The following is a 24,609-nucleotide window of genomic DNA, read 5'->3' on the forward strand; positions in this document are numbered from 1 at the left end:
TTCATTTTTTTCTGAAGGTCTCCCATGAAATAAACTGCTTTATCAAGGTTGTACCATCCATACCAGCCTGATGAAGTTAGTAAACAAGTGTGTGTGGGGGGTGTGGGTGTAGTGTGTGTGCATGCACATGGTGTGTATGTGTTGCAAATTTCGAACAATAATTATCATGTAGTTTAATTCACATTTTTAAACCTTCATTCTAAATTATATATTTTCCAAAAATATTTTTTTTTGAGTGACTAAAGTTAGTCTTGTCAATTGTGTCCACAAAACAAATACAACCTTCAAAACCATTCTTTGTGTGTGTGTATGCTGCTGCATGTTTTCCCAAAAATGAGTTTTTGATTTGCAAGGATTTAGTCAATTGGGTCAACAGTATGAGCAGAGATTGGTGTATGATTGGTTATTGGCATCAAATGGAAATGGGGATTGCATGTGATTGGTTGCTGGCAGCAGAAGACACACAGGTTGGTTTGTGATTGGCTGTTGGGCTATCATGTCCACAACACAAACAACAATCTTTATTTTAGTCAATGCTGGTGGGAAACCAAATCCCAGATCTCTGCTTTCCTTAATGCTGCACATTATTACAGGTCTAATGAAATTATAAAGTGTTTGCTTTTTGAAGCACATATGAAATACACAACACACACAAATATGGATGAAGCAAACCAAAATCTCTTGTAATTTTAACAAAAAGCCTAAGGTTGCCAAGTGCATGCGATTACTGGGAGGCAAACAAGCACACACACCACCATAACGCACACACATACACACACAGCTAAAACACACAACAATAAAACTTTCAAGGAAAACAACTACAGCTGTAAATATAAAAGAGAAATGAACTCAACTCTGAGCTTTTGGACACCCCTGAACTAAATACATCATATGGATGATCAGGGGCACTTTAAGGTACCTCAGGGCCCATTTTGTGTCTGCAGTGCCCCCCTTCTAGTTGTTGAAGGGGGGTGGGGTGGAACTGCTCTGCATTGAACAAGCACTACACGGACGCCTTTAACTGTTGCACACTGTGACCTTATTAACAACCGCATCTCCCGCTGAAAGTGTTTAGACACTCCTCCCGCAAACATGGATAGGGGAAAATGGGCCCCATAGCCGCGAGCTGGGCCTCATTGGAGTTGTAGGCCAATGGGCTTCATCCCATATAAGCCTGTGCGTTAGGACACCCCTCTGGATGATATGAATGCTGTTATTGATGCTGGAAAACAGCAAATAAACCCTGAATATAACCTAAATGGACAAGTTATAGAACACACAAAACCATTGAAAACTAACAATAGGACAAAGTGAGTTTGTTTATTCCACAACAGATGCAACTAGATGGCAGAAGCATTTGGTTGGTCTTGTAATTGTTGTTTTATCTAGGGCACCAAAGAGACCAAACCGCCCACCCCCAATTTCCAGAAATGGGGGGACATGCCCCTGCCCTTTCTACAAACCACAAATATAATACAATACCTTTGTGAGATGTTTATATTCACATAAATATATGTGAATATAGTGTTGATTATTTAAAAACAGACTGCAGTCTGGAGTGCTACTCTTTGCATGTTGCCGGATGGCCCATTTACAAATTGGCCCTGCCCTCACCTGTGGAACATTCTAGTAAAGTAGCAAACCTCTCTCTTTGTTTTGGAGTGAAGGGGATGAAAAAGAAAGAGAGGGGAGAAAGAAAAAGGGGGACGACAAAGTGTTAGACATAGAAAACTTTGGATCGCACTTTCTAATTAATGCCAGCACACAGCCAGTGAGGTGCTCTCTGTTTGTGTGTGTGTGTGTGTGTGTGTGTGTGTGTGTGTGTGTGTGTGTGTGTGTGTGTGTGTGTGTGTGTTTCAGGCTCCATCCCTTGGCTCTCTCTGTCTTTTTTCCTTGTGTTCATCCTGTCGTCTGCATGTCTGTCTGTGCTATCCCTCTTTCCATTTTGCCATTTTCCTCTGTGTCTGTCTCTGTCTTGTGCACAGAGTGAGATAACAATCCAGCCAGCTGCAGATTACAACTGGAAACGGAAGCCCTGTTTGTCTATATGTTTGTGCGGGTGCCTATGTGTATCTGTTTCAGTACAGATTTGTCTGGCTGTGTATTTCTGTGTAATATACATTGTGAGGAGCAAAATGCCCCTATAATAGAGAAAAACCTGAAATCACCTACATTATGAGGAACTGTCCCTGTAATTCGAAATGCTTAATAAAAGTACCAAATGCTGTTTTATTAAAATAAATAATGCCAAAAGATTTCTTATGTTAGGGTTAAAGTATAACAAATATTGTTAGCTCAATATGAATAAAATAGCAGTCAATAGATAGTACTCATTATATTAATACCAACAGTACAGTAGAAGTGTTGCTCCTGCTGAAACACTGGCTCTGACTTCCTGCCTTCATCTGCTTCTAATTCACACTCTCCTTTTCCAAGCTACCCTCTTTCCCCCCTTCCCTTGTTCTGTGTAGACGGGTGTGGAGGAGAGAGAACGAGCTGACATTTTGTATTCTGATGATCTAAAGGGAGAGCTGGGCTGAGTCTCAGAGGGCTGCCCAAGCCAGCCCACACATCACACCAATAACATGGCTATATGCCCACTCAGACGCATAAAATATGAAATATCTTCTCTCTCACGAGCGTGCACGCACGCACGCACACACACACCCTAGATATCTAAATGAGGACATACCATATACTTCTATTGTTAATATAAGGCTAATTATAATGACAGCAGACAAACCTTACCTCTGAAAGAAACAGTTTCTTGAATTCAAATTTTTTTTTTAAATGTATAGTATATATACTTTTATATAGTATATAGTACTTATTGTAACCTTCCTTATGTCCCCAAATGGAGATTTTTTTTTTTACCTTTGATTTAGCATCTCACGACAGAAAATTTTGCCGCATACATCTGTATATGTACTTGTGAGTAAAGGTATAAAAAATAAAAATAAAAAATCATAATTTACTCAACATCATGCCGTTCCAAACTCAATTATCTTTCTTTCTTACATGAAACACAAAAGGAGACTCATTTTCATTTAAACTTTTTTCCATTCTTTCCAATGAATGTGAATGATGACTAGTGTTCAGTAAGTTACTCAAAATAAGTAATACACTACAAATCACAAATTACTTCTCAAAAATTGCAATCAGATTACTGACTTTATCGATCGGGAAAAAAAACCTTATCATTTTAAGTTACTTTCTAAAACAAAAAACATCAGCAACATAACTTGTCTGCTTAACGAATTCAAAATAATGTCTATATATTTTCTCCTTGTTCAATATCGGATGCTGTCATACACCCACATATTTCTCCATTACTATAACTTGTTAGGGGCTGCACACCCTTCAGCTTTCAGAGAAAATGTAAACAGAGGTACATATGATTTAAATGTATTCTACATAAATAATATTTAGAAAATTTGTTTAACCAAAGTAATGTGCTTAAAAGTAATACATTTATTTGAAAGTCGTTAACTAAAATCTGATTATAATAATATAAAATGTTATGTATTACACTACTTTTTGTACTTAAAAAAGTAATTACATTATAGTAATTAATTACTCCAGAATTGGATTCCACTTAACACTGATGGCGACTAACATTCTGACAATTACCTTCTTTTGTGTTCCTTGGAAGAAAGTCAAATGGGTTTGGAACAATATTTGTGTGGACTATCCCTTTAAGAGAGAGGGAGAGAGAAATATATGACATAACACTGTTAAGACACTGCACATATTTTCCATCAGGAAAAAAATGTGTCACTTCACTCTCTTGCCAGTGTTCAGAGAGCATGGTGTGACTTCTTGGCGATCTGTGTGTGTGTTCCATCTCTATATCTACTCTGGCTCAGACATCTTGTTCTTGTTGGAGTGTGTGCATACATGCTGACAGGAGTTGTTCATGTTGTAATGGAATATATTGAAATTGACAGAGGAGGCTGACCCTTTTGGAAGTGTGCAGTTGCCTTTATACACACCCGCAACATTCTACATAAGTAAACACTACTGATATGACAGCACACACTTTTAGGTTTCTGTTTTCAGGTCACATGTACCATACACAAAGGACACAATCAAGTCAACATATGCCTGCCATTAAGCAGAATTACACACACACACACACACACACACACACACACACATGTTGTGTTTCCATGTTTTATGGGGACTTTCCATAGACATAATGGTTTTTATACTGTACAAACTTTATATTCTATCCCCTAAACCTAACCCAACCCCTAAACCTAACCCTCACAGAAAACTTTCTGCATTTTTACATTTTCAAAAAACATAATTTAGTATGATTTATAAGCTGTTTTCCTCATGGGGACTGACAAAATGTCCCCACAAGGTCAAAAATTTCGGGTTTTACTATCCTTATGGGGACATTTGGTCCCCACAAAGTGATAAATACACGCTCACACACACACACACACACACACACACACACACACACACACACACACAAACACACACACATACAGTACATACATATTCTCTGTTTCTGCTCTAGTCTGCTAGAAGCAGGCCTGCAGGCAGGGCTGGCTCAGTCAATGTGTGAAATTAGATTTTTCTGCACAAGATTTGCCGTGAAATGGCATGTTTGTTTGGGCTTAGGCAGTATTGCTGTGTCATTTCTGTCCATGGTAAAAGAGAAAGTCACAATCAGGCTTTGATCTTTCAATGTGTCAAAACCAGATAAGACATGATGAAATGATGAAACAGTGTCCCACAATCATAGATATATAGAAATATTGTAGAGTTCTAAAGCATATGAATGTGATTTTTTATCAATTTCAACTATCCTATCTTAATATACTGTAGATGGGTACAAGTAAGCTATTAGTAGTTTGATTTACCCGAAAAGTAACACTGTGTTTCTGTGGCACTTTCCAAAATTGCTCTGTTTGTTTGAGCGTCCCATCCAGCCGACACAGCAACATTGACTCAACCAATAGCACTAATTTGGCGTGGGACTATCTGTTTTTTTTTTTTTTTGCCAATGGCAGACAGAGTGTGCAATCGGAAATCTGTTTGAAAACAACATTTTTACAGTTCCGTTTGTTGATACTGGTGTTGCAGAAATGTTACACTTTAATATTAAAATGGTGTTTTCCAGGCCTGGAAAAGTCTTAGAAATTAATACAATCTTAGAAATCACTGAAATTTCTATAAAGAATATAAAAATGTTTCTTGTTATCTTCTGCTCTAAAATATACTATTGGCTAAATATTGCTATTAGTAGCATTTTATATCTCTCTTGTGTAGAGTGACAACTTGCTTGCAAGCCTTAGTTTTGTCCAATTTATGAGGGAATCATTCTTTTGAGTCGATTATTTTTAATAATATGAATGGTTAACATATCCATCAAAATGATTCCTTAGTAAATCGGGTTGAATCAAAATGATTTTTTTTAAAATCCAAATCACTAGAAATGTCATGGAAAAGTCATAGAAATGTATTGGTCAAAAAGTGTGGGAACCCTAAACAAACAGTAAACTTCCACTTCTGCCTTCTGAGTTTTTGTCCTCAGCTGTGACCACCACAATACTGGGAGCCATAGTAAAATCTCACTCGTCTAAAATCATCCTCCACATAAAAGTATATTCATTTAAATGAATAACCTCAAAGATGCTTGGCTGATGATGATTTTGTTTCTTTGCAAGAACACTTCTATAATACTTATAATACCACTAATAAAATAATACTTCACTTTGCACCAGTTGGACACAGTATGGTACAAACACTGGTAAACACAGACTGGAAGACATGAAATACACATTGACACAATGACCACACAATCAGACAAACACATCTTACATACACACACACAGATCCTGCCAAAATCAGTGGACACACACACACACACACACACATACACAAACATGAAAGCAAAGCAGTGCAGGAAGGACACAGAGGAGATGAAAGGAGAATAAACATTATGATAAGGATGAATCGTAGAGAGAGAGAGAGAGAGAGTCTGCAGGTTTGGGTGGGGAGCGGCTCAGCTTCATTACAGATCTGATCTGCGACTATGAGCAGAAGAACATGACACACATCTCCAGAGTCAGTAATTTCAGTCTTCTTCTAATTTTTCCTCTCTCGCTCTCTCGCTCTCTATCTCTCTCTCTCTCTCTCTCTCTCTCTCTCTCTCTCTCTCTCTCTCTCAAACACACTGTATGAATGAACAGGAGTGGTCTGGACTCTTTTCTCCAGTTTCCTTTGTACATTTATATTCATATTCAAACTTACTTGCAATGATCATGTTTCAGCACGCCCTCCAGTAAAAGATTGTAAAAAATACAAATCAATCAAGAAGAATTAAGCTGTTTGAGGGCATTAAGTGAATGAAGGCCGGTGCTGGAGATAAGACAGAACTTGGAAGGACCCTATCCCTCTCTCTCTACCTCTTTTTGGTGGAATGAGCATCATATGGTTTAGATGCTATCAGACATTCTGGGGTCTGATAAACTCACAGCAGTGGGAGTCAGTTACCTCTGCCAGTTGGAAGGGACACTACAGTATCTTCAGAATGTAAAGAGATCAATGAAAGAGTGCTGTATACACACTTTCACTGCATCTTTTTTTCCTTTTTCTTATACAATGAAAGTGAATGGTGACATTCTGGCCAACATGTCCTTTTGTGTTCCATGTAAGAATGAAAGTCACATGGGCTTGGAACAATTTGACAACGAATAAATGCTGAAATTAACCCTAAAAGACAATTGTGCATTTTTAGAAAAATAAATAAATAAATAAATATATATATATATATATATATATATATATATATATATATATATATATATATATATATTCATTATTTATTAATTGATTAAAGGATACAAGTGGGTTATTGCTTTCATTGGTGGCAACAGCAAAATTATAAAAGACAATGTTCAATAAACATTTATTATTATTATTTTATTATTATTTATTATTTTCTCCCAATTTGGAATGCCCAATTCCCAATACTTAGTAGGTCCTTGTGGTGGCACGGTTACACACCTCAATCTAGGTGTCGGAGGACAAGTCTCAGTTGCCTCCACTTCTGAGACTGTCAGTCCACACATATTTATCATGTGGCTCATTGTGCAAGACACCGTGGAGACTCCGCATGTGAAGTCTTAGGAGACCTGGCTGGAGTCACGCCCTGGATTTGAAATCGTGATTCCAGGGGTGGTAGTCAGTACTCACTGAGCTACCCAGGCCCCAATAAACTTTTATTATTAATAATTATTGAATAAACAATTCTTACACCAAGTAATATAGTTCTTTATGCTAACTGTAGGGGCTGTTTGCGGTAGCCAAGCAACATAGCAGCTTAGGTGATTTACACACTAATCTGTATAAGTTAGAAAACTTATTTTTCAGTTTCCTAAAGCAATTTGTTGTTGGTGAAGGAAAATGCCATTCCAGTGTGGATGAGAGGCTTAAACATAGCAAAATCAATGCATTTTAAAACGAAAATGTATTAGTGTAGACACGGCCTTCGTACATTATTATAGAATGTGCGGTCGCAGGTGTGCATTTATGCAGAGGTTTTTACACTTCATGCAATGACCAAAAAATATGATGATCCTCTTGCAAGGGACCACATCTTAAAATTAAAAGTCTGCTGTGTATTTTAAAGTGTAGTGACCCATTTATATAGTATGGGGAAAGTAAGCGTGCTATTAAAAATACAACATGCCACTTTCTAAATTAAATTACTAGCATTTATACTGTTATTGTACTAAAGCCAAAAAAATAAACAATTATCAAATATTTTCTTGATAAATGTTTACAGTGTATTAAGTTGAAAGCGTATCTCACATTAGACCACGTCAATATTAACACACCTATGTTTCCATTTGAAAATGCATTGATTTTGCTATGTTTACAGTTCTTATCTACAATAAAATGTAATTTTCCGAAACCTTCATTATCACATACTTTGGAAAATGATGTCACTGAATAATTTTGTTTATTTAAACCTGTAGAAAAACATTTTCAATTTATGAATTAAGACTGGTAGTCTTTAGAAAGCATAATGAAACAGTAATAATGTCAAACTTTCTCTGAAATTATCTGCAGACCCCCTAGCACCCCCTTAAGCCCTCCCTTGGGTTCCCTGGACCCCCGTTAAAATAACCTGCATTTGTAGGCATTTTACAACAACATTTAACGTAGCTCAGAATTTAGAATCAGAATATAGAGTCAGAACTATCTGTTTTATCATTTCCAACTGAGCTCACTTTTTGTCACAGAGTTTAATAAATATTCTGAAGCCCCATGCAGCTCGTCTTGTCCCTATCGTAGTGTTTGTTCAGAGCTGTGGGCTTACAGGCGTCTGAGCTCCATTTGACCTCTGACCCAACTTAACAATGCTCCTCTCTTCCTCACTGTTTATTCATCCTTCCATTCCATCATTCCCTTAGTCCTCTCTTGATTTCTTGGTCTCTACCCATTTAGTTCTCTCTGGTAATTACCCTCTTTTTTCTTCTCACAGCACAGAAGCAGCTGAAGAGCTGAGAAGAAGTCGATTATTTTCATCCTCTTTCGACTTGTTTGCTTTTTTGCAATAGGGGAAAGAATGGCTGAAGACTCCACTCTTGGGGCTGCCAAGTCAAATGGCAAAGTTTGTTTTTGGACAAGTGTAAAAAGAGAGAGAGCGGGTGTGAAAGAGAGAAAAAGAGAGGAAAAAGAGAAACTCTCCAGCTTCTTATTAAACTGCAGGCTGACAGCAGGTTTGAGATGGAGTGACTGTCAGAATAGAGACGACTGAATGGAGAGAAATGTCACCAAATAAAAGGTTTTCTGGGGACGCCCGCAGCACCAATGGCCTACCAAACTTCTCTTTGTGGCAATTCCTAGGCTCCAAGAAAGAAGGAACTGAACTACAAAAATGAAAAGAAAAAAAGAGAGTTGCAAGGTCTGGTCATGAAAGTGCTCCATAAGAATCTGTCAGTAGGAGAGAGGAACTAAAAAAGTTTTACATAGAGTAGTGTGGTACAGTCCTTTGTTATAATGCTGCTGGGTAAACTTGCGAAAAGTTTGCTCCGTTTTCGTCATGCCATATGCTATAATCTGCATGAACTGCTTTCCTCTACATATGTTAAACTCAGACTAACAAACAAAAAATATTTAGCAATCAACAAAAAATTGGAAAGAATGTCCATACTCTGATGGAGTGTAGGGCTGCAACTAACTATTATTTTTATAATCGATTAATCTAACGATTATTAGAACGATTATTCGACTATTCGGCGATTATTGCAACGGTTAATCATTAGCTCTTAACCAATTATTTAGCTTGTGCCTGACTTAAAAGGTTGTATTAAATGTGCTTACTAACAATAAAGAGGACAAAATCATCTTTAAAATATACCTCTAAATGACATTCATTGAATTAAAAAAAGAAAAAATTATGTTTATTATGTTTAATTCAGTAAAGAAATTCACTGCAAAAAAATCATATTGTTATCAAGTGTTTTTGTATTTTTTTTAATGTAAAATTGTTTAAAAATCCTTAAAACAAGATACATTTACTTGAGAAGCAACATATAAGATATTTAGACTTGCTTTAAGAGAATGTGTCTTAAATATAAGTGTATTTTTTCACTTGGTTACTTCTGCGAGTGCAGTAAAGACAAAATATACTTATATTATATACTTTTATATATAACCCTAACCCTAACCCTATAAAAGTATATAATATAAGTATGTTTTGTCTTTACTGCACTGCATATATATATATATATATATATATATATATATATATATATATATATATATATATATATATATATATATATATATATATTTAAGATTGACAAATATACAAATATTTATATATATAAAAGTAAGCCTAAATATCTTAAATGCTGCTTCTCAGATTAAACCTTGTTTTTTAAAGGATTTTTAGAAATGTAAAAATATTTGTATTTTTAACATTATATTCAACTTTCTCAGATAAAATTTTTTTCTGATGCCGTATAGCTGCTAAAGAAAATATACGCTGTTTTAAAGGTAGCAGACAGTCAGGAGTAAGAGCAAAATAAGGAGCGAAGAGAAGATATGGCGAGAGAGCGAGAGAGAGAGAGAGAGAGAGAGAGAATAACCTCTAATTAATGACTAATAAAAAACAAGTGTCATCCTCAGAATGTTGGTTTGAAGTGGCCAGCTGTGTTTGGCTATTATCGACTAGCTTTCGCTGGATACTCTAAGCATATTTTGGCTCACATTGCCCACCAACTGCACCTGTGCCTCTCTGCACTTTTCCCATAATGCCCCTGACCACTCATAAAGAGATGAAATCATTTCCAGCTGTGGAGCACATGCGCCTACATCCAGCTATTATTTATTTTTCCATCCTCTCTCACTCCATCCCTCTGTTCTCCACCTCAGAACTGCCCCTCTCTCTCTATTTTCTGCTTTCTTGTTATCCACCTCGTTTACTGTTCCTTACTCAACTTTCCATAAACTAAGATGATCAGTTTGTGAATGCTAGAGAGCTGAATCGTTAGAAGAAAAAACAAAGAAAGTAAAAATAGAACGGAAGGTGCGAAAAAGATGCAACCTGCTGTGTGCCCATCTGATCGGGAAATTTTGAGGTTAAAAGATTTGGAACAACAGAACTTGAATAATCAGAATCAGAATCAGCTTTATTGCCAAGTATGCATACACATACAAGGAATTTGTCTTCGTGACAGGATTTTCCAGTGCACTACAATACAAAAACCATACAAAAACAGCAGCAAGACATAGATAATAATAAAACACATTTTAATAAAATTGTTTTATATTTCCCTCCCTCTCTTGGAGGGGTTCTTGGTGGATTCTTCAAGCTTTTTTGTGTGCAGAGGAGTTTTTGTGTTTAACCTGCTGAGAAAAAAAGCTTAAACTAGCCAAAGATGGTATGCTGGTCTTAGCTGGTTCAAGCTGGTCTCCCAACCTTTATAAGCTGGTCTAGCTGATCGCCTAGTCTGGCCATGATGGTGTGCAGCTGATTTAGCTGGTCGCCCAGCCTAACCAGGTGAAAATTGCCCAAAACCCATTAAAATTATCCCAAAAACCAGTCTAGCCAGGCTGAGAGACTAGCTAAGTCCAACAAACCAGATTTTTGCTGATGTTCAGCTGGTTTAGCTGATCGGCTAGCTGGTCTCCCAGCCTAACCACTCTATAAACTCCCTAAACCCCTCTAAAATAGCCAACAGCCTAACCTTGCCAAGTTTAGAGACTGGCTAAGACCAGAAAACCAGGTTTAAGATGGTTTTCAGCTGGTTTTCAGCTGGTTTAGCTGGTCAGCTAGCTGGTCTTCCAGACTGACCAGCTGAAAAGTGCATAAAACTTCTCTAAAACAAGCCAACAGTCTAGCCTGGTCAGGCTAAGAGACTAGCTAAGACTAACAACCCAGGTTTAAGCTGATGTTTAGCTCATAAACCTAGTCTGCTAGTTGGTATCTCAGCCTGACCAGCTGAAAACTCCCAAACCCCTTTAAAACAGCCGTCAGACTAGCCTGGTCAGGCTGAGAGACTGGCTAAGACCAGTAAACCAGATTTAAGATGGTGTACAGCTGGTTTAGTTGATCGCTACTTGGTCTCCCAGCCTGACCTGCAGAAAACTCCCAAACACCTCTAAAACAGCCATCAGACTAGCCAGGCACACTTTTGTGTTCTCTGTCCCATTCTTTTATCCCTCTATCCATCACATCCCAGTCATTCTTTCATCTCTATATTTCTCACATGGAATGTGCTTAAGGAAAACACCTAATTTTTGGCACTGCCATAGAAGCAGGGCAGATGGGTCAGACACCCGTCTTGTAATCTGAGTGTGCCGTTACCCCTGCAGCAGCTGGCATCACTGTAAAGCTCCAATGTGCGAGCACATACTGTGCCATACTAGAGCCAGAGTACATCTGCACAGGAAGGCAACACCCGTCATGACAGGGCCATGTAAAAAAATATAGACAGTTAAACAACACACGCAATTCTGAAATAAATGGCCAGCGATTACAAGGCCGGCAGGGGGTCGGCTCAGAGCACAGAGTATTGGCTGGATGTGAAGTGAGATAGATGGAGTGCATTTGCGCTGCTCTGGTGCTGGTTTGATCACAGCCCATTGTAGGATTACCGCATTGGCAGGGATACAAAGATCTGCAGAGCACTAGTCTGAAAATAGATGGCTTAAAAACTGTTTATTGTCCATGAGGTTGAAAATTCTTCAGTTCAGTTCACGTAAAGTATAAAATATTTTTACACAAACAGCGATGGCTTGAAAAGGGTGCAATTTTCTTTCTGTGTTGATGTAATTCCTATTGAAACAGGAAATTAGGTCTGTATCTATTGTATTTTGAAGAAAATGTAAATATCAAATAGCCTTTATAGTTTATAACACATGCATTGAACTTTGAAAACCATGATTTGCTGCTTGCAATTGCCAATCAGAGGCAGGTGATGTTAGTGGGAAGGATATTTTCCATCTAAAGAATTTTGTAAAAATATTTTTTTGGAAAAATTTGGATATGCCTGTAAGTGCAAAACGATTCATCAATATTTTGATCTGTTCTTCCAGGAAGAGGATATATTTCTGCTAAAACATACCTGTCTCAACGTTTCTGAGTTCACTAGCATATAGCTATTCTCAAAGCTAACAGATGTGGAATAAAAGCAACAAACCCCCAATTTCATTCGATTTCATTGACTTTATCTTGAATGGCCAAAAACAAACAAACAAACAAACAAACATTCAAACAACACCCCCCACCGCCACCAATTAATATGGGGGTTAATGATGCAAGCCAGCCTCGAATGCTTGTCAGCCACTTGAACTCTTGCCACCACTTAACTTATTGAAGCTTATGTGCACTTAGCCACATCTCCAGCATTTTTAAACTAAGTAGCATGTTCCTTTATGATTGGAGGCCCGAACTACAGACAAAATTCACAGCACATTGTCTTCAGTGGATAAAACAACAATCTGTTTTTCACCAGAGAAGGCTCTGTTTTCTCATTGCTAAACAGAAAAGCACAAACTTTCATTTCCAGCGTTTCTCTGGGGGGCAGGGGCTAAATCTTCTGTAGCCTATAAGCTTGCAAATAAATCTATCAGCATCACTGCTCTCATAGTCAATTTTCATTACTGTATTTCTGTCACACACACCCACAAACACATCCTCTCTGTAAGTCTTCAAGGCAATTAGCATGACGGGTCCCAGCCAGAATAGAGAGGTGTAATCAAGTACACAAATCATCTGACCACACATGATCGTGTGTTAGCTAGTAGAATGCCTGATTCTGTGAAATTCAATCTACCTTTCCATGCAAAATAACAGAAAAAACTCCCCCCTCCCATCTCCAATGGGCTCTCCTGTCAAAACGCTTAACTGTGATTGACAGCCGGACCTGAGTGACTCAGCCAATCAGGCATGGTGTGACAGCAGAGTGGGCGGGAGAGTGAAGTTTAACCCCAGGAGTCTGGGACAGCTGCAGTGTCGCTGTGGTCTGTGGCTGTTGCACACCATAAATTATCTCTAAAGAGAGTTTACTTTTTATTTTAATGGGGTCTGTAAATTTATGACCCTTGGACCCTGTAGATAGAGTTGTTTTTAAACGAGCACTCCCTGTCTTTTTGTCTCTCACACATTCACTTTCTCTCTCATACCTGTTGCTCTGGAAACAGGCCATTTTATGGCACTTATTTCTACTTGGTGTCTAGCCTTTTGTTGGTGTAATATTTGGCTACCTCTGAAAGGAACATTTTTATATTCCATGGTCTATGTTTGTAGCGTATGAATAAATAAAGAGTGTGTTTGTGATTATGTGTAAGAGAACACATTGTTGGCTATTTGAGTCCGATGTGACATCATATTTGTATGTGCGGGAGTGAAAATGACGAAGATTGTGTATTTTACAAGCTAAAAATTAATAACTGACTGACTCTTTCTTTCTCTCTCTCTCTCTCTCTCTCTCTCTCTCTCTCTCTGCAGGTGTTGTTTGCTCTGAATCAGACTCTGTTGCAGCATGAGAGTTTGCGTGCAGGCATTCTGCAGGATGCCTTTACCACCGAGGACCTCATAACACACTACAACTGTGGAGATCTCAACTCCATCATCTTCAACCATGACACGTCACAGGTAAACAACCAACCAACCAAACAAACAAACAAACAGAAAACATCACACAAGCATATACTATAGGTGCATCCCACACCACACACTTCTGCACTATTCTACACTTACACATTTTGTAGTGTAAGTGGTGCAAGTAGCATGTTTACACTAAAAATGAAACAAAAATAAATTTACCATAAGTACCAAGATGATGCACTTCTTTAACTGTCAAAACGGTGTGTGAAACGATGGACGATGTGAAACCTCGTGGGCTGCCGTACATAGCGGAAGGGGCGGAGTTATCCTATGGAGAGTGAGGAAACTAGTGAAACTTCAGTGAAGACAGCAGTTTGCAAATGTGTTGAACTGAGGTTGGATAACTTGCTAGAGGTAGCGGCAACATATGACTTGTGTTCTATTTGGTGGTGGTGTAGTGCTCTAAGCACATAACTGGTAAACTGTTAATCAGAAGGACACTGGTTTGAACCCCACAGCCACCACCATTGTGTCCTTGAGCAAGGCACTTAATTCCAGGTTGCTCCGGGGGGATTGGTACTGTAATAAGTGCACATTAAAGTCGCTTTGGATAAAAGCGTCTGCCAAATGCATAAATGTAAATGTAAAATGGTACAGTTCTACACTTTTAAAATGTATACACTATATGACTGAGTGTATAGTGTAAGTGTATAGTGTGTCATTTGGGACACAAGTTACGTTCTAACAAAGTCCTTTTAAGGCAAGTTGGGCAACCGGGGTGTAACCATAGGTTCTAAAATTCCTTGTGTACGTGAGAATACTTCACAATAAAGCTCATTCTGATTCAGATTCTGAACCTGACAACAATGATATCATAAATTCTGCTGCTTTAGCTCAAATTACAACTGTGTCATATTGGATAGCCCCACCCACTGTGCAGTCTCAATGTTCCAAAATTCAGCTCTTCAGATCTGTACTTTAAGTATCAATATCTTAAGATTGTCTGTTATTGTGTTGTGACATGCAGCAGTTTTGTGTTCGTGTTTGGATGAATATTAATAAAGATTATACAGCCCATTTAAAACAACCAAATAACAAAACAAACAACAAACACACGTACTGTACTGTACTGTACTACCTTGCTTCTGGTCCTGTTCTTAAGCATCATGCAAGTTTGTTGTATTGGAGTGTGTATGTGTGTACAGTATATTAGTGGAATTGTGAGTGTGCATGATGTATTGGGGTCATTTTGAGCTACGGCAGTTTCCCTCTGATGGATGGCATATAATTCTCCAATTCACCCAGATACACACTAACAGATTAAAGCTTTTCAACACCACACACATACAGTGAGGAGAGAGAGAGAGAGAGAGAGAGAGAGAGAGAGAGAGAGAGAGAGAGAGAGAGAGAAAAAAATTAACATTTAAGGAAAATTGTCAGGGAGTGGTGAAAGGAGGAAGGGAATTTTACTCTGTTGATTCACATTTCCTGCAAAGGTCAGACACAGGACAGCTAATGGCTGTACTGTGTGATAAGGTATCTGTGTGCTCTCTACTTCTGTGCTTTCTACCTCTCTACCCTTCATTCTCTCACTATATATATATATATACTCCACGCAGAGATCCAAACATAAATGCTCACACTTTGCAGTGCCATGTTGCTATATAATTACGTTAAAAGTAAGATATTATACTTCAGAAAAAAACATGTCATTTTGTAAATATTTTGTGGAATATCTTGTTATTCTACATTTTAATTGTTATTGTTCAATTGATTTGGCACATTTACTGAAACAAACTTACAATTGTCAAAACTCTAAGCACAATCCTTACATCACGTGGTACATGCAGCACACCACCTGCGAAAGGTGATAACTCAAAAGAATTAACTCATGTTTCAAATGTAAATAAATCCATCAATGAATAAATCATTGTCATCAAAACAAAAGGTTCCTTTAACATTGCTTAGACTAAGACAGTCAAAATGCAAAGACATCTTGTCAAATGTACTCTGAAAATGTGATAGTTACCCACTATGTTATACTGTTGTAAAGGGATCAATGGAAAGGAGGATGCGAGAACCGGCTTTTCAATATAAATAATAGTTTTAATGAAAAACTTAAAGGAAGACACAAACACACATGACGGACATGTCCGTAAACTATCTCTCTCTCCCACGCGATCCTCTGCAGTCTACCTTTATCCCTTGATTAGCCTGATACGGGACCGGGTGTGTAGGATCACGACCTGGCCCCGCCCTCCACCCTGCCACGTTCCTCCCTTGTTCTCTCAGGTTGGGGAGCCCCCAGCATGACGTACACCCCCTTTCCCTGGGGGAGGGCGTGGCCTAAGCCCCATCTGCCGGCAGGTCATCCCCGTCTACCTGGACGAGGGAGGGGACAAGGGGAGGGAAACAGAAATAATTAAACTGGGAGGGTACTTCCTGTAACAGTGTAGTACCCCCCAAAAAACACTGTAAATTTTAAAAGAGAGGGAAAAGGCAGTGAGAGTGAGAGAGAGAGAGAGAGAGAGAGAGAGAGAGAGAGTGAGATGAAAAAAAAAAAAAAAAAACTACTCACCGGTTCTCCGATACACCGTCGCATGGTCCTCGATCACTACTCCACCCTCTCATGCGGACGACAGCCGCTTCTCCCCAGGCAGACCGGAGTCAGACTCACGACCCCCGGCGGAAAGAACGCCCCTCCGCGTTCTCGGCGACTTGTGGGGACTCTCCTCCGCCCCTGGCAGCGGCCCTAACGCTCCAGGAGGTCGGGGAGACACTTCCCACTTCCATCGACCCCTCCGCATTTCTGGGGAATGGCAGGGCTCTCCTCCGCCCCTGGCAGCGGCTCCATCGCTCCAGGCAGTCAGGGAGTCCTGTCCCCACTCGCCTCGCGGACGGAGGCAGTTCACCGTGTCCGGCCGGTCGGTCTACTCCCTCTTCCGGTGGATGGCAGCGGCGCTCCCCTGGGTGGATGGCAGTGTCGAGGACTCCGCGACGGGCATCTCTCCTCCTTCCCGGGCATCGGCACCAGTGTAAAGGGATCAATGGAAAGGAGGAGGCGAGAACCGGCTTTTCAATATAAATAATAGTTTTAATGACAAACTTGAAGGAAGACACAAACACACATGACGGACAGGTCCGTAAACTATCTCTCTCTCCCGCACGATCCTCTGCAGTCGACCTTTATCCCTCTCGGGAGGCTTGATTAGCCTAATATGGGATCGGGTGTGTAGGATCACGACCCGGCCCCGCCCTCCGCTCTGCCACAACTGTCCAAATGCTAACATTGTATATGTAGGCAGCTGAATAGTATTGATGTAAAAAAGTCATTGCACACACTATACTTTCAACAAAACATTTATTCAAACATTTCTCATCATTGTATGTACGTACATACTTTACAGCCAACCGAAAATACGTGAAGAAAGTTGTGCAGAAAAAAATATATACAACAGCAAAATTCAGGAACTACAATATGTGCAAGAAAAAAGAAAAATATGCTGCAAGTTCATCAACCTCATGGGTCTTCCAATCTCTCCTCTCTGTCTGGCCACAACATTTCATCTACGTCACACCTGATATCATCCCTTGCAATGCAATGAGGGAAAAATATTTTGGCATGACACAGCCACCCCCTACAACAATCTACTGTGATATCCTCACAACCAGCATCCATTGCACCCAGTAAGGACAACTGGTCGTCAGGACCAGTCTCCATGCAGAAAATAACTCCTCAATGGGATTTAGGAATGGGGAGTATGGTGAGAGAAACTCCATCAAAAACGTGGGTGGGCAACAAACCATTTGAATGATGGAAACTTCCGTTGTCCCAAACTATAACATACGTTGGCAAGTCAATTCTTAGCAACCCCATCTCATTCTCAGGAATGAGATCCCTGTAAAGATTTTCCAGGAAATTGAGGAGACGTTGTGTGTTATAGGGCCCAATGATGGGATTGTGGCTGAGTACACCATTCCCACATATGGCAGCACACATTGTAATGTTCCCTCCACGCTGGCCTGGCACATCAACAGTGGCTCGGGGACCAATAATATTATGGCCACGTCTCATGACTTTGGTCAATTTGAATGCTGCCTTAACATAATACGCAAAAATGTGTGGGGATTCATCAGCCTCCAGCTCCATCACTCTCTATAAAAGTTAGTAAAGCAATTTAGCAATTTAGGAAATAATTTACAGTAGATATAGTAAATCATACAGTTACGCATATCCCATATTGCACAACATATTCTGCATATACAGGTTTTACTTGTCAATACTGAAAGACAAGGAGATTACAGCACTGTGTAGTGTACAATGATGAATTCTTACCTGTACATACATTGCTCTAAATTGTGAGGGAATTGAATTGTTCCCCATCTTGCCTAAGTCTATCCATCTGACAACTATTACAAAAATACCACATAGCTATTATGTATCTAATATATGTGTGACAGGTTATTGTGATTGTTGGTTGTTCTATTTAGCATGTAGGGATTTACATAATGAACATGTGTATAATTGTATTTGAGAGTAATATCATTCAATAGCAAATGAATGCAAACTATTTTGATCTGCAAGGCTTACCATGCATTTTGTGCCAAAGCAATTATAAATGACTATAGTCATGTGAACAAATGACCTAATGTTCAATTAGTTAGTCATACAGTTTGATAGTCATTCGACGATTATGCCAAAGCGAAAGAAGAAAAACATAAAAAAACAGTTGAGAAAAACTGTCAATTACATTTTAAACAAATTATTGAGAGGCATTTGTTCATCTATTCCGATCAATCACAACCCAATGATTTTAATGGCAGTTTATCTCATTTCTGTGACAATTCTCAACACTAAAACTTTTTAAAAAGCTTTTAAAATGTTCAAAGTCACCCAAAAAAGAATATTCATATGGAAAGAGTGGTATAACCTTTGTCAACTTCAGCTGCCACAGGCTTAAATGCGTTGTTGTCATATGTGTAACAACAGGGCTGCACGATTGTAACAAACATCATAATCGATTATTATTTCCCTTGATCTTGTAATTATGATTCATTGCTGTTAATAGAATGTACATTAATATACTAATTTTGGGTGGATCAGCTGTGTGCCATATACTTTATGTCAGCTACATATCCAAAAGAGGCTGAGAACTAATAATTAATGAATACATTTATTGCTGTTTTAAACATCAGTCAATCAAGATTAGTTGCCTAGATGTTCAACTTCACATTGGCCCTCTTAGAAGCAGAAGTTATTATTAAAAGTTTGAATCAGTTATGCACAGAAAGCAAGCAACAGATTGTCTGTGATTGGTCATAATGCTCATCCACTGCAAGAACACGTTAAATAAAAAAGAAACAAAAAAGGAGTAGACCAGTAGACTGCAATAATTCATTATTTAAACAAAATGTATATGAAACTAAAATTAAAACAAATAATAAGAAATAAAAATATAAATAAAATAAGATATTAGCATTAAAATTGAAATCGTTTTCACTGTTCATACTCCGGCTTTTGTTCAATTTCTGTTTATGTCTTATAGAAGGGTCTTTATACTGTATGTTATGGAAAAGGAGAGAGAGAGAGAGAGTGGAAGAGGGCATTACACTAAAAGACTTCTGTAAAAACGTAAAAATACACACACACACATAGTATTTAAATATTTCTGAGCTCTGGATTGTAACAAGGGGCCACCTCACTGTTTCCCTTTTAAGTCTTTCTCTCCTCCTCTGTTCCTGGGCCATTATCCATTATGGGGATCTCTGGTGTATGTATAGCTAGTCATGACATGGGGTGCGCCTTGTTTCCGACCATCAATTACACCTAGGTCCAGAAATGAGTCCCATAATCATATATATGAACCTAATGCTCTGCTCCCTTTCAAAGATCTATACACACTGATTCCAAATGAATAAACACACCAAACATAATTTTTCACCATGACAAAGCTTTAAAGGTAAAGTGTTTAATGTGCTAGTGCTGCAAAAAAGCATCTTTAACTTGAGACAATGAATTCTTACAGACCCCTTCACATAACATTGCATACTGCACAATTTTGCGATGTGATGCTAATTTTTTGCATCCTTTAGGTCAAAACTCACCAACTAACAATAATTAATTTGGGACTTTCTAAGCACATGTGTATGGAATCAGCATTTCAGATTTCAACAACTCATTCCGATGGATATATTTATTAATATATATATATATATATATATATATATATATATATATATATATATATATACATACATACATACATCGATCAGCCACAACATTAAAACCACCTGCCTAATATTGTGTAGGTCCCCCTATAGCCCCAGAATAGCCTATAGCCCCACCCAGAGCTTCTTTTTTGCTTTTGGAGCTGGTGAGTCACACAAACCTCTCACACACACTTAACCACATGAAGATGAGATCAGTTCACACTGACAAGGAATCAGCCTAACTTTGCATGTACACACACACACACACACACACACACTCTCAGAATGAGAGTGGTCATCTGAGTTACGGTAGACTTTGTCAGTTGGAACCAGTCTGACCATTCTCTGTTGACCTCTCCCATCAACAAGGCGTTTCCATTCACAGAACTGCCACTCACTGAATGTTTTTTGTTTTTGGCACCATTCTGAGTAAATTCTAGAGACTGTTGTGCGTGAAAGTCCCAGGAGATCAGCAATTACAGAAATACTCAAACCAGCCTATCTGACACCAACAATCATGCCACAGTCCAAATCACTGAGATCACATTTTTCCCCATTCTGATGGTTGATGTGAACATTAATTGATTGCTGAGTTTCTTAGAGGGTGACAAATATTTCCAACATGCTTGATATGAATATGCTTGGAGTAAACTTTGCCAACAATTTTTGGCATTTTTTCATGGAACATATGATGTAAATAAGTCATAAGATGCTGTCTTGAGGTGTTTCCATATTTTTCTCTCACTTTCTCTTTCACACAATTCTTTCTTATTTCTTTAAAGTTTGTTTTCCCATTCTTTTTCCCATTTATTCTGTCCATACCTAGTATGCATAGCGGACTGTGTAGACAAACCCAACCAGATGTAGAATGGTTCGCACATACACTTTACTGCTCAGCAAATCAATGTGTGTGGAGCTCAAACACAAATGCACACTGACATTAAAACTGCATCTCTATGTGTTTATGGCTATCGCATTCCGCAATGTGGTGTAAATGTCTTTGCTGCACAGTTACAGGCTCAGATGTATGACATGCCTTTCATAATACCCCTCTCTCTGTCTTTCTCAGCTTCCACATTTTATCAACAGTTCCCTGCCAGCTCACGAGCGCTTGACGGCGCAGCAGATTGACAGATACCTGCGGCAGGAGCTCATTTACAAACGCAATGAGCGGATGGCACGTCGCGTCTCCGCCCTCCTGCAGAGAAGCCCCACCCAGAGCTTCTTTTTTGCTTTTGGAGCTGGTGAGTCACACAAACCTCTCACACACACTTAACCACATGAAGATGAGATCAGTTCACACTGACAAGGAATCAGCCTAGCTTTGCATGTACACACACACACACACACACACACACACACACACACACACACACACACACACACACAAACTCTTCCCCAGATAGCAGTAAAACCAAATGGCCCCAAAGATTTTTCCCACTGCTGAGCAATGCACACATGTGTGTGTGTGTGTGTGTGTGTGTGTGTGTGTGTGTGTGTGTGTACTTCTGTATGTGTGAGTTCACATGATAAAGGGAGACAGAAAGGCTTTGTTTTGAATAGTACACTAACATACAACTTTCAGGGTTCCCACGCGTCTTTTGCCATGCAGTTTCTGTGTCATGGAAAAGTAATGGAAAATTTGAAAAATACTTAAATGTTCTGGAAAATAATGATTTGTTCTGGAAAATATTTCAGTATCATAAAACGGTTTCACTGTGTTGCTAGCAAGGTTTCCATTACATGTACAAAATCGCAGTAACGATCGGGACTCGAAATAGGAGTCAAATACACAAATTTGTATAGTTTTGTCACTGCCAGCGGCTACGCATTGTGAAACAACATCAACGGTTAAGGGAACTTACACCCTCATGATTGATTACAGCAGCAGCCAATCGTGTGCTTGGAAAACGCAGTCCAACCGAGGCAGATCGCTTGATTTGTGACAGCTACGGCCAGCAGCACCTCACAGTGGAGATGAAAGCTGCATTGGTGAAACTTCTCCTTCATAAACAAACTCAATGACCTGGTACATGTACCGACCGACTGAATGAGAGGGGCGTGTCGTTCATTTACTTCAGCATCAGCATATGAGTCTATCTTGTTCATCATGGAGAAAAATGAATGGAAGAGCTATTAATGCGTAAAAGTGACTGATGTTTATACATGTTGGGGGGGTTTTCACCTGACCCACATCAGCCCTGCCAAATGCATTGAAGTCTATGAAGCGACATGTCACAGCGCAACCTCGGCTCCAACTTCACACCTAAATGTTTTTCACATAAGTTTTTTCCTCACAAATTATGTCTTTGAGAGTACAAAGCTACAATAAATATTTTAAAACTGTCCAAATTTATGAAGAGATATTTAATGTCTCATCATTTATTTGAATTAATTATTATCTTATTGTTTCCGAGTGTCCAGAGACACCAGTTATTGAACAACAATAATGACAAAAATGTTACCCCAAATGCTTTCCTTTCACTTATTGGAAAGTTATTGCATTTTTTATATATATAATCATCTTGAACAAAATTGAAAATGAAAAATAAGTATTTTGTATTAAAATAAATGTGATAATTTCCAAGATATTTCGTTAGATTAATTTACAACATTTAAAAAATTATTAAATATTAGATCAAATGATCTTAAAATCAAACACTTTAGACACTTCACGCAATGGAAGAGGAAATGTTTGCAGTGCATAGTGACAAACAGGTGTTTAGGAAAGAGCTGTGGTAGATTTTGTTGCTATTTAGTGTTTTTGGAGAAAATAAAATCAATGGAGCCTTTTACCCTATTGTACCCTATGTATTTATTTATTTAGTTTGTTGATATAGCCTATTTTTGCCATTATAACTAATAAGACTACTTATTTTTCATTTTACATGGATACCAGAATCATGCAGTGGTAAAGTTTACATTTAAAGCACAACAAAATGTTGTGTCAGACTAATCTGCAGACGTGCATTCACATTTGGAGTTACACGGAAGTCACCAGTTAATTTGAAAACCAGTTAAACCATAACTCTGGCTTTAATATACTGTTATGAGAAGGATTTTAGAAACATTTGTTGACTAGGCTGCCAGGCACATCGTTGCAAAAATAGAAAGAATGAAAAAAATATAATGCCCTGTCACTCGTGTCGTGTCGTGGCTGGTTAGGGGAAAAATTCAGATTAACAAAGAAAAGATACCTTTTATCGTGTGTCGCATCTGGTTAGGTCATAGTGTTAGTTTTGGGATTTGGCTTAGGGAATAGGGTTAATAAAAAAATTATTTCTGTTGACAGTTACGTTATTTACAACTAAAAATACAACTTGCTTTTGGCGCCACCTACTGGGGGCAGTGGTTTCTAATTTTGGTAGGTACAGACCAATTTCATCTTCAGAACTTTCTATCTACTGTCACCGAATTCACTGTGTGATCAGTCTGGACAGAGAGAGAAAACGACCTTCACTCCTTTTTGTGTATTCCCTTAAAGCAAATATGTCAATTGTGTAGAGTGCAGAGTAAAAGAATAGCTCCCAGCTTGTGACTTATTCCAAACACACCAACACCGCTGCACAAACTCACTCACACAGACTGAGAAGACTGGCAACTCTTCTTGTCTACATGCAGAGAGTGTGAGCTGTTTGTTTCAACTGGCATTCCAAGTTAATGTTGATAATATTTCCTGAGTGCTGCATCAAGTCCTGAGGGATACCGGTGGTGTGTGTAATGTGTATGAGCTTCTATTTATGTTTGGGTTTCTTTCATAAGCACTGATGTTCAGATCCTGGGGTTTTCTTTTAGACAAGTAGTAAGCGTGTTGTTTTTTATGTGTTTGTGGAGTGGGCTCATGTAATTAATTGATTTTATATTTACATTTTTGCATTTGGAAGACATAAATGCAATTTGAGCAACTTTAAGTGCATCCAAGGTATACATTTTAATGAGACATATGATCCCAATGTGTCGATATCAAAGTGAGCTTAAGTGATAACAGTAAACAGTAATGGTTGTGACTGTGACAAATCTTTAAATGTGTCGCAACCACAACTCTAATGCATGCTCAATAAACCAATACACTTTGGTGTTAGTTGGCCTCTATGTCCATGTAAACTGAATTTATGCAAAACTCTTGTTTGAGTTACTAACAGCTACTTTGCACTGGACTTAGACCACTTTGAATCAGATCAGAACCACTGACACAAAGGAAAATTAAGAGCTAACTTGGCTGGGAGGGTTCTAGTTACTAGAGCCAGTCTTTCAGAGGGTGATTAAACTATATGCTATGCCAGTAAAGTGATTTGAACAGGCCATCCATCTTTGCC

General features: G+C 38.6%; 1 protein-coding gene across 3 annotated transcripts in view; it reads left to right on the forward strand.

Annotated features, from left to right (window-relative positions):
• The window catches only part of LOC127630476 (metalloprotease TIKI2), a 185,733-nt gene that overhangs the window by 49,525 nt on the left and 111,599 nt on the right, over positions 1 to 24,609 (forward strand). For all 3 annotated transcript variants that reach the window (XM_052108026.1, XM_052108024.1, XM_052108023.1), the window contains exons 3-4: positions 13,985 to 14,131; positions 21,363 to 21,537. In XM_052108026.1, the coding sequence (XP_051963986.1) occupies positions 13,985 to 14,131; positions 21,363 to 21,537 (322 nt within the window). The remainder of the gene's footprint in view (positions 1 to 13,984; positions 14,132 to 21,362; positions 21,538 to 24,609) is intronic.

The sequence above is a fragment of the Xyrauchen texanus genome, chromosome 37 (assembly GCF_025860055.1).
Source record: "Xyrauchen texanus isolate HMW12.3.18 chromosome 37, RBS_HiC_50CHRs, whole genome shotgun sequence".
NCBI lineage: Eukaryota > Metazoa > Chordata > Actinopteri > Cypriniformes > Catostomidae > Xyrauchen > Xyrauchen texanus.